At 36.2% G+C, this 13,943-nt stretch overlaps 1 protein-coding gene and 1 long non-coding RNA gene across 2 annotated transcripts; one reads left to right on the forward strand and one right to left on the reverse strand.

Moving 5' to 3' along the window:
* Window positions 1-3,924: 3,924 nt before the first annotated feature.
* LOC109074018 lies at window positions 3,925-5,708 on the reverse strand. The gene is made up of 3 exons (XR_006155415.1): window positions 5,556-5,708; window positions 4,559-4,628; window positions 3,925-4,018 (listed from the first exon to the last, which is right to left on the reverse strand). It is a non-coding gene; the product is annotated as an uncharacterized LOC109074018 (long non-coding RNA).
* A 5,752-nt stretch (window positions 5,709-11,460) lies between these two features.
* si:ch211-196c10.13 (oligodendrocyte transcription factor 2) lies at window positions 11,461-13,722 on the forward strand. Its single transcript, XM_042729657.1, has one exon. The coding sequence runs from the start codon at window positions 11,786-11,788 to the stop codon at window positions 12,308-12,310; it is 525 nt and encodes a 174-aa protein (XP_042585591.1). The 5' UTR covers window positions 11,461-11,785; the 3' UTR covers window positions 12,311-13,722.
* The last annotated feature ends 221 nt before the right edge of the window (window positions 13,723-13,943 follow it).

Consider the following 13,943-nt stretch of genomic DNA (forward strand, 5'->3'; position numbering starts at 1 on the left):
AAAATATTGAAATAGGTGTTGAATCTATTACTGAAACAACTCATAATATAATGCTATCGCTCTTGTATGAGAGTTGAATCTAGATAACTGCGTACACGGCCATCTGTACTGATTGGCTGCCATCTTGTTCTACTCATCTAGATAACAGAAGCAGAGTTCTGGCCAAAAATAAAAACATGAAGCAAGATTTCTAGGCAGGCAACAGATTTGCATGAAATGAGGGTTTATTGACAGGTAAACAAAGAAAGTGTGGAAAGAAGTGACAGGTCTTGGCAGAGGATGCTCTGTGCGGATTAAAAGATTGGACAGTTTTGATATTTGAAAACAGTAAGTCTTATGTATTGTATACAATAATGTCCTCCTGACGTATTTTATTTTTTTCTAAACAAATCCATATATTTCAGTTGAATGCAGTATTTATACAAGTATACACTCAATACACATTAGAAATCAAAGACAATTGCCAATTGTTTTTAAACGATTACCAATACAAGACCAAATGGTGATCACAGAACATGATAATGTAGGTAATGTTTGATCAGCCATTCTTTTCAGGATATACTGTTCACCTTCTGTCTTCGGTTTTTCTGCGTCTTCAGTTTTGCAATGGAAACCAGATTTCATTTGGACACAAAAAACATTCATGTCTAACATTTTAAATATTTGCTCAAGGTTTCTTCAAGCAGTGTAGTGACTATTTTACCAAATCCCTATAATATTCTTTGTTGTTTACACTCCATGGCTTGATAAAATTATGGAATTTAAGCATCTACTAAATAGTCTTAAATCTATTTTATTATTATTAATAGGCTATATGAAAATGACCTCATATAACAGTAGAAATAGACTAATTAGAAGAGGAATTTCACATTCCTGTCAGCTCCCGAAATTAATATTCCTATCATGCGCCTGCAAACCAAGCGGCCTCAGTTCCTGTTCAGCTCTTTGGCTTTACTAGCCTTCACTCCGGATCTGCGCATCTCTGCTGCTCATTTTCCTTAACGATACAGGTTCGCCGTTGTAAGGCCCCTCTCTTGGCATTCACCGCGTGCCTTAATTGTATGGATATTAAATCAAGGTCCGCCGTGAACACGCAGAGTGGCGGGCCCGTGTCACCACCCTCCATGACGCGCGCACGCCAGAGCAGGCTGCTCTTCAAAGAGTACCGCAAAGAGGGATGTCGTAATGCGTTTTGACAACACGCCGACGACAAAACGTCAAAATTACAATCACAATAGTGTTTGTACATTGTTTCCTATTTCAGTTTCGCGTTAAAGACAGTCAAATACCAACGCATATATTGCGCAGAGCAGGCCAACCAGTGGCCTATATTCACTCCCTTTAAGAGCTGCTCTTTATATGATTCTGCAGCCTCAATGCAAGCAGCCACAGCTATTGTCCTCCTTCTTTTGGGTCTCTGGGATTTGTGTGCCTCAGTGGCAGTACGATTAGGAATTCAAAAAGAATGTCAATGGCCAAATATAGCATATCATGAATAAATCGGTATCGTATAGATCAAGGAATTGCATTGCGGGCGATAGAACGGAAGCAATGAAGAAGGTATCCCTCCGAAGGGCGCGCATTGTTATGATTCTCACTCATTTTGCTGACCTCTGCAGTAGTGCATCCCTCAGACTACATCAAGTGTAAACAAAACACTTTCTCAGAATACACGATCAACTATTTTACAAAAAGCTGTCGACCAACCTTATTCAAAATAATATCACCGCCAAAGCAAATTGACTGAAACACCACTAAAGTCCCCCGTAAACACGATGCTTTATTTTCTCCGTCGAGCATCTTTTGAGCTGCCGTCGTATCCCTCCTGCATCCCGCAGCGAGCAATGAGATCACGCCTGTCGTTTACCGCCGAAACACACCGATTGTATCCCGTTTTTAATCGTAATCATCTTCTGCTGTAGTGTTAAATGGCCTCGTTTGCGTCTCGGTTACGCTGATCCATTCTGGAGAGATTAGTGCTTCCTCGCGTCCCCGCGCGCTCGCCCTCCTCTGCTGATAGGACTCTAGCGCGAGAGGATTACGTCGGGACACGGTGACGTCATGAGCCGCACCGAAGGCCCCCTCCCCTCCCGTTAACCAAATCCCCATCAGTACGGTGCCCTTGAAAACCAGTGGGGCTGACATTCGGAGGACTGAGAGCCATTAGCGCCCTTTACGTTCAGTTGAGTTGCTGTAGTAGCTTCCCAAAATTGTTCATAACCACAGCTGCTGTTAGAAATGTCCCCGAGCACACTAAACAATGTCTGCCACGGTCAGTTCAATGGTTTATCACTTGCTTCACATATACTTTTGGCTCATTTATTTCCAGACTTTAGAGAAGAAGCGACAATTCTATTCAATCTCAAACCTGCACTTCATGCAGATTCTGAGCTTTATGTGGATGTAGAAGGATGCATTTAGTCTAAAATGTAGGCCTAATTGCTAAAAATAAATCTGAAACACGTCAGCTAAATATTAAAATCATTTTTCAAAGAAATGCGAAATAAGTAGAGTCCATGCGCGAATTATTCAATGATTTTAATTGTGACACTAATTTTCGGGGGAAATCTCTGGCAACAGTTTTGTGGCGCGCCTAGAGATAAGCTAACCGCCAATTGTCTTAAAAAAAAAAAAAAGAAAAAAAAAGGATGAGTTAATCTATAGCCTAATATAGTGATAAGTAGGCCTAATTAAAATGGACCGCTTTTTATCGATTTTATCTTCGATACTTTTTGTAGCAAAATACGCTAGTGACGCTGTTGTTGAAAGAGATTTGTGAGCGTTTTGCGACTCTGCACCTTGTAATCTTAACTACGTTCGCAGTTAAACGTTTGAAATCGCTTTTTAAAAGTATAAACTATACATACCCTGCATATTCATTAAGGGTTCAAACATTAATTCGAAAAATTTTAATAGTCTATGTAGGCTACCTTAGTTGCAGTCCAAATATGCGCTGTAAAAAGGTTGCTGTAAATTTAACACTAAAATACCATCAACAGTATTACAACAAGTTACTGTAAAATTGTTTACAGTATCATTACTGTAATTTCATTTACAGTAATAATAATGCATACTGTATTAATATTTACAGTATGAGTACTGTATTTTTCAATTACAGTACAAGTACTGTATTTTAATATACAGTAATAATACTGTATATTGTATTATTATTTACAGTATGAATACGGTTTTTACATTTACAGTACAAGTACTGTATTTTTATTTAATTAGACTTTTTTGTAGATTTGAGTTTAGCTTCATTTACTTTATTATTACAAAATTAATTAAATTTGAATCTACATGTCACAGGTAAGGTTGCAATAAAGTTGATGAAACGGATCTAATCACAGCAGTCAAAGTTTTATTTAACATAGAACTCAAAATACTCCGAAAACAAAGCAACAAAACCAAACACAGTATAAAAAGACAAACCAATTAATGAAATTAACAACAGGTGTAACTGATGTTTAACGAATGAAAAACCACTAGCTGTAAACTATAAGTTTTTTACTCCCCAAAAATAAGTTCTCATGAACATTTGTCATTAAAATATGCTGTTTCATTGTTTAACATTTAACAAGTTCAACAAATTAACATTTAACATTTAACAAACAATACAAACATAAAATTTAACAAGTTCATAAGTTCTCATGAACATTTGTCATTAAAATGTGCTGTTTCATTGTTTAACTATTTCATTATTTAACATTTACTTTAAAAAGTACATTCTAAAAATGTTAATGAATTTATCCTGTGTACTTGTAACATGGCTAAAAATTTAAACATGCTGAAAAGCAGAATAAGCCATTACAAAAATCAAACAGTAAAAACATGTTTTAGTCGTGTTTTCTTTCAATAATTTTGCCAATCGAATTCAACAAGCTCTCTGATGAAAGATGCCACAAGGGGTTTCAGGCTGGCGAGTTTTTCTCTGCATCCTTTTTCCAGATGCCCGGCTGATCTGTGATTTAGATTTTTTTTGCATTTGGTGCCATCAGGGTTTATTCTCAGAATGAACCTGCAAGCACAAGAAAAAACACATTTATCAAACCACTGATTTCCCAACAGTCATAACATGGTCCTGTATGCACTTTGATGTTAATAGAAGCAATATGTACTATATAAATAAATAATTAATTATACATTGTAGACAGATTATAAACAGATTAGACAGATTATACTGAAGAATGGAGTAATGATAAAAGGAATACATTACATTTTAAAATATATTTAAATACAAAACAGTTATTTTAAATTGCAATCATATTTAAAAATATGACTGTGTTTCTGATCAAATAAATGCAGCCTAAAAGCTTTAGGATAAGAGCTTGTGATGTACAGCCTGGTTGGATTGGCTGCTGCCTAAAATAATTTACCTCTTTATTTACAAAATATTAATCTTCAACGCATGTTCAAGAGAGCAACGTGACGCATGCATGTTGTGTTGACACAAGAGCAGACGTTCAGTCAGCTCTCGTGTGTCCGTCTGCTGGTAGATGTTGACCAACTTTAATCTCAGCCATAGTATCAATTAAAAAAGGCATTTTAATAGACTTACCAAGTGCAATCAGTCTTGGGGTACTGGGCAAAGAGAGGCTTCTCTCTGCATCTGCTGGAGTTGCAGTGACCTAAAAGTAGAGCAATTAACAAAAGGTTGGGAGAAATTAATTACATATATAGAGAACATACTTGCATCTTGTTTTAAAATACTTCTCAATGTGCTCTCCAATCAAGTTTATGCTTATATGTCACTTTGTGATATCTTGTGATACAACCCCTTGACCAGCACAAAATATGCCCTTCAAAATACTGTTATAATACAACCTCTGTCTTTAGCAGGGTGCGATTTGCCGGGGGGGATGGGGGGGATTTCCCCCCTTCTGGTCTATGCATCCCTGCATCTGCTGAATACTTTTATCCCTGGGATTAAAAACATAATGCAAAACACATCAATACCGATCTGAATCAAATGATTCGCGATACACGCTCTGACGTCCAGACCTGAATAAAATGATTCGCGATACACGCTCTGACGTCCAGACCTGAATCAAATGATTCGCGATACACGCTCTGACGTCCAGACCTGAATAAAATGATTCGCAATACGCGATCCGATTGGAGAGCTTCGAAACAGTGAATCATTTTGCGACGCAATGGTTTAACTGACTCGGAGTTTCAAAAAGCTCCGTTGTGTTCTTTGCTCGCTTTCTCTATGTAATTTGTTATTTGAATAACCGTGGACATTAAATCAGTACAATTAATAGGCCTAACGTAGGCTTACAATGTTATTTTATTAAACTGAGATCACACTAAATACAATTTCCGTCGTATTAAAAACATTTCATAAAAATTTTCAAAAGCATCCCCCCTTCAAGATACTTCAAGATAGTTTGCTGTTAACGTAAAGTTTCCACAGAGTCCTCCTGCTAAGCTAATTTACATTAAAAAGGCAGAGGAACATTAAAAAGCTCTCTTTTTTTCTGTCTCACTAACTATTAGAAATAAAAGATTGGAATAATCACCAGCTTTTCCTCATTGAATTGATGTTAGCTTACCAGTTTCCTCAGATGACGGTAACCGCCAGAAAATAACTCCAAGTCACCTCCGATGTTCCGCGCGCGGTTCTAACAGCAAAAAACTTTAAATGAAAACAAAATATTCACTTCAAAATACTGTTATAATACAACCTCCGTCTTTAGTGTTGCCTCACTTTTAAAAAAAAAATTCAATATAGTTTGCTGTTAACGTAAAGTTTCCACAGAGTCCTCCTGCTTAACGTTAGCTAATTTACATTAAAGAGGCAGAGGAGCATTAAAAAAAAAGGGTTTATTTTGTTTCTGTGTCACTAAATATCAGTCAATGTAAACTTTATTCACCCCGTTGAAGTTGTCATAATGATGACGGCAGTAACCATTGTAACATTACCTCACGCCTTGACAAACAGGCAGAAAAAAAGTCTCTTGACGACAGGAATATTGTCCTCACATTAACAACTCACCCAAATTTGCAGCACTGGTTCGTGTTAGGTTGCTGTTAATAAGTGACTGCATTTGAAAATATCTCGGTTTTACATAAAATAATTACAGAAACAATACTAACTTTTTGTTGAGTCTTTCCTCAGTTGTCCCAACCAACCGAAAAAAAAACTTGAAAAGAATTCTCCGTTGTCATTGGTCAGTTTTTTCGCGGACATTGTCTCTACTGTAAATCGATTTACAGTAGAGAACAATTACAGTACTAAACATATATTTTCCCATAATCCTTTGCTATTTACAGTATTATACTGTTGGCACATTTAACAGTATTATACTGTACATATTACAGTAAATAGGCCCATCTAATTTCTACAAATGAGACCCACTGCGAACTACCCCAGATTGTTTGGTTGCACGACTTTCCATGAATTATCCTAAATATTTGTGTATCGTAAACAAATAGGCCCATCTAATTTCTACAAATGAGAGCCAGTGGGAGGATAGAAAATGAAGGGATTTGAATATTTAGGAAGCTTAGGAGCCCATAACCCACGTGCGATTTCATGGACCTGACAGTTTGCTGCAGTAGTCTATAATCCATCCACCATCTTGAATTCACCTCATTTCCAATCCCCCTTCGACTGTAAATGTGTAAAATCCCAGAATAGATGCTCAACTGGGAAAACGGTTATTTATTCTTCACCTGAAGCGATATTTTGGGCCTACTTCCTTCTCCGTTGCGCGAGGGAGGAGTTTTGTCTTTGCATTACAATGCCGGCCGGACCATTCATCGTGCGTCCCTGCTCTTCAGAGGCCCGTCCACCCCACCGCGCGACAGGGGCCTCTCCATCACAAGACGACACCACTAATGCGAGACTGCGCAGGAGGGAGGTTTTGGTAATGCAGGGGCGCGATTTAGTGGCTTTGTCATTGACGAGGAGTCAAGATAATGTAGATGAATAAGAGCTGAGGAAGCCCTTTGAGTTTAAGTAGGCTAACTGCCTGCACCTGCTTCTACTGTCATGTATAGGCTATCTAACCCTGCTGTAGAGGTCAAAGAAGCCCCATATTCTTTAAGGGATTATTAAAAGACGTTTAAACTTGCTCGTTTAAAAAAAAAATCATTGTTAGGCTACTGTACTGCAATGCAATGAGCCAATTTTATGAAAAAAATATATAGCTATATAATATAAAGCAATTATGAAACAAAACAATTCACAAACAGAAAAAAAAATAGGCTAAAGGCAACATACAAAAATATCAAACAACTGTTTTGGTCAAATATCATAATTAGCCTATACATTGCATAAATATATAGCATTATGAAAAATAATCAAATAGTTGTTGTAAGAACAGAGCAAACACAATATTTTAATAACATCATGTAGCCTAGTGGGATGTTAAATGAAAGAGGGAAAAAAATAAATGAAAATTAGGCAAAAATGAATGTGTAAAATACATTTAGTAGGCTACATAAATATTCTGGACTAAATATTTTTTTTCTTTTATTTTTCCAGCTTTTTCCCCTTCACAATCTGTATCTTCCTTATTACTTGAAATATTCCTTATTTCATCCTGTTTGATCATTTTCTACAAGTTCCCCCTTTTCCTCTCTTACAGTCTTCCTTTTCTGCACCCATCTTTTACTTCCACTGTCCCTCTCTCTTTCTCCCACCCTTCTTCTCTCTTCCTCCCACGTGTTTCTACATCACTCTCTTCAGTATGAGATCCACTCTGCCCTACATGTCTCAGCTGATTGGACCAGCTGCTCAACTCATGTTCTCCATAGCAACTATGATTCAGTCGCCCAGCAACAGGTTTTACTTTCACCCCACTTCGACTCAGGAACCCCCATCTCCCCACAGCCAGCAGTCCAGTGGGTGAATCTGCTGATAAGTGATAAAGTGCGACTGTCTTACCTGGCATCTGCGGTTTCACAAAGTAGATCACATGGGTAGTTGAGATCCATGAGAAGAGAGATGTGTTCCAAATCTGACAAACTAATATATATATATATATATATATATATATATATATATATATATATATATATATATATATATATATATATATATATATATATATATATATATATATATACACATTTTGTATAAGTTTATATACAACACACACACACACATAAAGCTGTAAATTTTAATATGGAAAAAAAATTGCTGTCATTGCAGTCATTATTATTACATGATAATATTATTTACCTATGAGTTTTATTTAATCAATTTAAACTAATTCAACATAAAAACAGAATTAATAGAAATTAGTGGGCACCTTCAAGTGAAATGTCATCAGCAATATAGTGATGAGAGGGTGTGCTTTAATTTCCATTATTACACATTAAAGAAGATGCAGAGATCACCCAGTGTCTGATCTAATAAGTCACTGGGTGATTTCTGCATCTCCTTTATTGTATCATCAATCCCTCCTCTCCTATTGTTATATGTTTGACAGATAGAAATGGGAGTCCTTAACTATGAGGTCATGTGATATATTTCTGGTCATGTGTCATTTACTAAAGTGAAGTCCAAGCTATGGCTAAAGGCCATGTGCTGGTCAATATCTTTTGCAATCACTACAATAAACTGAAGAAAAAAATGTGTATTTGCAATTTACAAAATACAATTTTACCTCAGAAATTAAAGGGATAGTTCACCCAAAAATGAAAATTCTGTCATTAAAGGGGTCATACGATGCTTTTTTAAAGATCATTATTTTGTGTAGCAGAATATGTTGACATTCTTTAATGTTCAAAAAACACATTATTTTTAAAATACTGTAAATTATTGTAGGTCCTCTATGCCCCGCCTCTCTCAAACGAGTTGTTTTATACAAAGTCCCTCCTTCTGACAAGCACATTCTGCTCTGATTGGCCAACTGACCCAGTGCATTGTGATTGGCCGATCACCGCGTCAGAAACGTAATGCCCCTTTCCATAATCGCTAGTTTCATCTTTCAAAATAAATGTAAAGACAGTTAATAATGTCCTTAGTTTTACCATCAGTTCAAGCCTGAAAGGGGAACAGAGTCGCGTGAAAGACACAGTGATGATGCTGGTATGTGTTTGCAGTACACAAGCCACGGAAGGTTAAGACAGCTGACTCCACTGTTCGACCTTCTCTCTCTCACACACGCACGCAATGAGCAGAAACTATTGGCAAAACTCCGCATTTGAACATTCAAAAGCAAATGCGTAAACTAATAACAAAACATACTTACAGTAGCTGATTCAGAAGCACCAGATTGTTGTAGCAAAGTCAGAATTACCTCCTCTCCTAGGTTTATGAAACGGTCGTCCATAAAATGCGTTGCTGTTCTGTTGTAAGTAATTTTAAAGATTCCTAAATGCATCTTTTTTCGGAAGGAGAAAAAATGTGCTTTTGCTATCGTCTAGATACACACAGCATCCCCCTGACATGGCTGCTTCAACACTAACTGCAGTAACTGAAACCACGCTTTCTTTTTTTGCGTGAACATTTGGGTGGCATTAGGCAAATATTCCCACATAGTGACGTAGATATGTGTTGGGGCGTGTTTGAATGAGCCGTTTTAGGGGGGCGTGAACACAAGTGAAGATATTTTTGATGAAACTGAGAGCTTTCTGACCCTGCATCGACAGCAACAGAGCTACCACAATCAAGGCCGAGAAAGGTCCAAGCTTAATTTGATGACGAATGCATTGTGATGCTGTCATAAACTTGCATTGAAGACTGACATGGAAGAGAAGAAATTGTTGAATAAAGTACTTATTTTTGTTCTTACTATGTTTCTGGGACTTGAATGTGTCAGTTGCGTTGCTGTCTATGCAGGGTCAGAAAGATCTCGGATTTCATCAAAAATATCTTTATTTGTGTTCCGAAGATGGACAAAGGACTTATGGGTTTGGAACAAGTAATTTATGAATTCATCTTCTTCAAATGGCTTTTTAATTAATTAATGTGTAATTAATGACAGAGTTTTCATTTTTGAGTGAACTATCCCTTTAAGAGTAGTTTTATTTGATAAATTCACACAGAAAACATATTATAAACAATGTGAAAAGTGCCATTTGTTTCTCCAGCCAAACCGATCTCAAGAAAGTGTGTATCAATAGCACGAGTTTATGTTTCAGATTTTTTCTATTTACATGCAGAAATGGACTTTGGCATGCATGAAATGCAATGGGTAGGATTAGGGGTGCGTAGATGCGTATATGTACACGAAAAACTGCGTAACATATGCACACCAACAAATTGCGTATCATATGGCATATTATACAGGTGCTGGTCATATAATTAGAATATCATCAAAAAGTTGATTTCACTAATTCCATTCAAAAAGTGAAACTTGTATATTACATTCATTCATTACACATTCAGTAATATTCTAATTTTCTGAGATACTGAATTTGGGATTTTCCTTAGTTGTCAGTTATAATCGTCAAAATTAAAAGAAATAAACATTTGAAATATATCAGTCTGTGTGTAATGAATGAATATAATATACAAGTTTCACTTTTTGAATGGAATTAGTGAAATAAATAAACTTTTTGATGATATTCTAATTATATGACCAGCACATGTATGTCAAACACGTGCGTATGAAATGCACACCAAAGTCGATTTCTGCGTATCAATACCATGATATTGTTTGTATTTGGTCTACTATTTATATGCATTTTCATGAGACCGGGCTTACTCAGCACTGCCAATAATCCAAAATGTTGTTGTTGTTGTTGTTGTTTCTTCTGTAAATATTTCATAACATTTTTCTGAGTCTATTATTATTTTACATGTTTATGGCTAATAGAATCATGTTTGCATTTGAATGATTAGAATAAACAAATTAGGCCATCAGCTCTCACTTATTGAACAGATGTGTTTCTCCTTCTCGCAAAATACTGGATTGCCTTCCATCAACCCCCTCCAAGATTTCTCCACTGCTGCAAGTCTAATTTTAATCATGCTCATTTGCATTAGTAAATGATGACTAATTAATCAGACTTGTTTGGGACATTTCTCGGGTGTGGAAGGAATATTGTCATTTATTATATCATTTTTGACTGACAAAAAAATCTGTTTACACAATGGGGGCCAACTGTTTTCCTAAAATAAATCATGTTACATTATTTTTTTGCATTAACTATTACCAGAGGCCTACTGTCATTCAGAAACAGTGTTTGTGTGAAGCCCAGTTTCCTTCCGACTTTTTGAGTGAGATTTTTGAAAATGTCTCCACTCTCTTGCATGCATACACAGGGTAGATTAACACCCAGTAGTAATTTGGCGTGATGACCCAGTTTCCAAAAGCAAAGCCAGTCTTTTCTGTTCCTCACAAAATCAGTTTATATGACAGAATATCACCAATATAAAATGATATATCAAATATCAAAATCAAATTCTCTGGAGCAGATATTTGACCAGTTGGCATAAATGATAGAATTGAATTTTGTAATTGCTTAAATTAATTAAATAGCCTATATAGCCTATTATAGCTTTAATTGTTTGCTTTCATTTAGTCTACAATTCTTTACTGACATTTGAAATTTATCTCCAAAATATTCAGATTGAAAATCATGAACATGTCGACTAAATGTTTATAAAAGCAAAATGCCATCAAGTAAACATATTTTCAATATCACAGTTATTATGACTGTAAAACAATACGCGTCCTAATAGATCAAAACAGCACCTGTCTGTTGTTTGTGTGACGGGACGCAGATTTGATTGGACAGATTGTTAATCCTTCAAAAGTTTCGACAGGTCAAATAGGCGTTTACTGCTGCAAACTCGACAAGGGCACGGACAAATCATACAGTCATGTTTGCTGACAGAATGAACATCAGGAGAATGAATCCTCTGCCGGTTGGTGACCACGACTGTGAACTGCGCTTCCACATCTCCATGAGCAGCTCGCCCTACGGTCAGAGCCTCGGTGAAGGAGTTCCCGCGCACCCCTCCGATGAATTAACCTCGGGCCATCCCATAATCGAAGAGACAGCATCGGAGATGGACAGGATAAGTTTTCAGTGTCTGGAAAATGGATTTCACGGAGATTCGGTGCCCAGCAGCGGAACAATCAAGAAGCCCAGAGCGCTGCGGCTGCTTAACAATGCGCGTGAACGGAGACGCATGCACGATCTTAACGACGCGCTGGATGACCTGCGAGCTGTCATACCGTACACACCGAATGAAAACGTGAAAAAACTCTCCAAGATAGCGACGCTGCTCCTGGCCAAAAACCACATCCTGATGCAAGCTCGGGCCTTGAAGGAGATGCGGAGGATAGTTGAGCAGGCCGTGACAAGGAATACTATTATGACACCACATACATTGTCAGATTGAGCCTTTAACGTGTTATTTATTTTTTAATATGCAATTATGAACAATGTGACCTGTAGTTACACACCAAAATGTATTTCAATTGCCCCCCCCCCCCCCACGCAAGTTCTTTATGTAAATAGTGTAACATGAACACTGTAGGCTAAATAAACTGTGAAAAGGGATTCGTTTTTCTGAAGAATGTGAAATCTGAAGCCTCATATTCACATTTTCTGTCACTTATGTTTTGGCGATTGTGGAATTGTAATCAAAATAAAAAATAGACATTGCTGTCAAGACAAGTTTTCAAAAGAAAGGAAAAGTAGCCTAAAGAGTTTAGTTTTTTTTTAAAAAGTAGGCCTGTTTATTCATTTTATGTATTTTGAAACATGCCAAATCATAATTTAAGGTAGGCTAACTAATCTATCTTAAGCAGCTCATCATTAAAAAAGGATTTATTTTGAAAAATGCAAAAAATAGAGTAAAGTTTTTAAAGCAAGAAAACCATATGTTCCACAAAATACTTTTCTATAGTTCTTTGAAAGCATGCTTTAAAAAAATAAAAAACAGAAACCATATAGAAGAACCAAGTAAATTATACACTATGAAGATAATGAAAAATATAAAATTTGGGTCCAGTTGCATGAACTTATCCACTAAGACTGTTTTAAGAACTATTCTGACTAGCTGTTATAGTCAAGGGGTAATGAGTCTTTAATTTTTAAGATCCAAATTAGACAAATATAAAGTTTTATGTAAACGACTTGAAATGTTACGACCAGTCTTAAAGAAAAATATTAGACTAAACCTTTCATGCAACCACCCCAAAATTTGTATCTTTCTAACCTCTTTAATGGGAAACAAAGAAACACTTGAGCCTCTAATAAAGTGGAGGGTTTAAAAAAAAATACATATTCATACCCTCAAAATCGCTGTTAGCCTGTTTACAGAATGTCAGTCTATGATACAAGTGATTTTATTAACAAAATAAATAAATACGAAAAAAAATCACACACAATACAAATATGTCACAGACAAAAGTTTTATTTCATCACCTGTTTTGTCTAAGAAATAACATATGGTGTGGTTCAACCTCAGATCACCAAAATAAATAAATAAATAAATAAATACATTTTCATTGGCTCCTCTGGTCATCATCTGCACAACTTTGGCTGTTGTCGTTTTTATGTTATGAGGAGTGAAAGTAAACAATAGATGTATTGTATTGTACTGTATTATCTAGACATGTAGCAACAAAAATGTCCCCCTCCTTCTCCCCCTCCACCAGGGGGATTTCTCATCTGGTCCACATAATAAAGGTGATAGTCTCATCTAATCTCTGAGTCTGAGACACAATCAATTATCTTTCTCGCCCATATTTTGATGCCCGTTTTGCAATAACAGCATTGTGTTAGATAAGAGGATTAGGCAAATTCGAGCTTGTTTTGGGAAGGTTTTAGAATAACAAGGTAAACCATCAAAGGTTATTGTATCTCTTCATGAACAAATCACTGAAATTGCTGGAGAATTTAAAGTCAATACTAAAAATATATTAGGTCATTATTGCTAAAGTCCAGTTATGAAATTTAGATTAGTCATTAGGTCAATTTAAAGAAAGAAAGAAAGATGCACTGGTTAATTAGTCATAATAAGATCT

This window comes from Cyprinus carpio, chromosome B8 (genome assembly GCF_018340385.1).
Source record: "Cyprinus carpio isolate SPL01 chromosome B8, ASM1834038v1, whole genome shotgun sequence".
Taxonomy (NCBI): domain Eukaryota; kingdom Metazoa; phylum Chordata; class Actinopteri; order Cypriniformes; family Cyprinidae; genus Cyprinus; species Cyprinus carpio.

What these genes read in the sequence shown, in the direction of transcription:
- si:ch211-196c10.13 (XM_042729657.1), top strand. Translation starts at nt 11,786, where the DNA reads ATGTTTGCTGACAGAATGAACATCAGGAGAATGAATCCTCTGCCGGTT.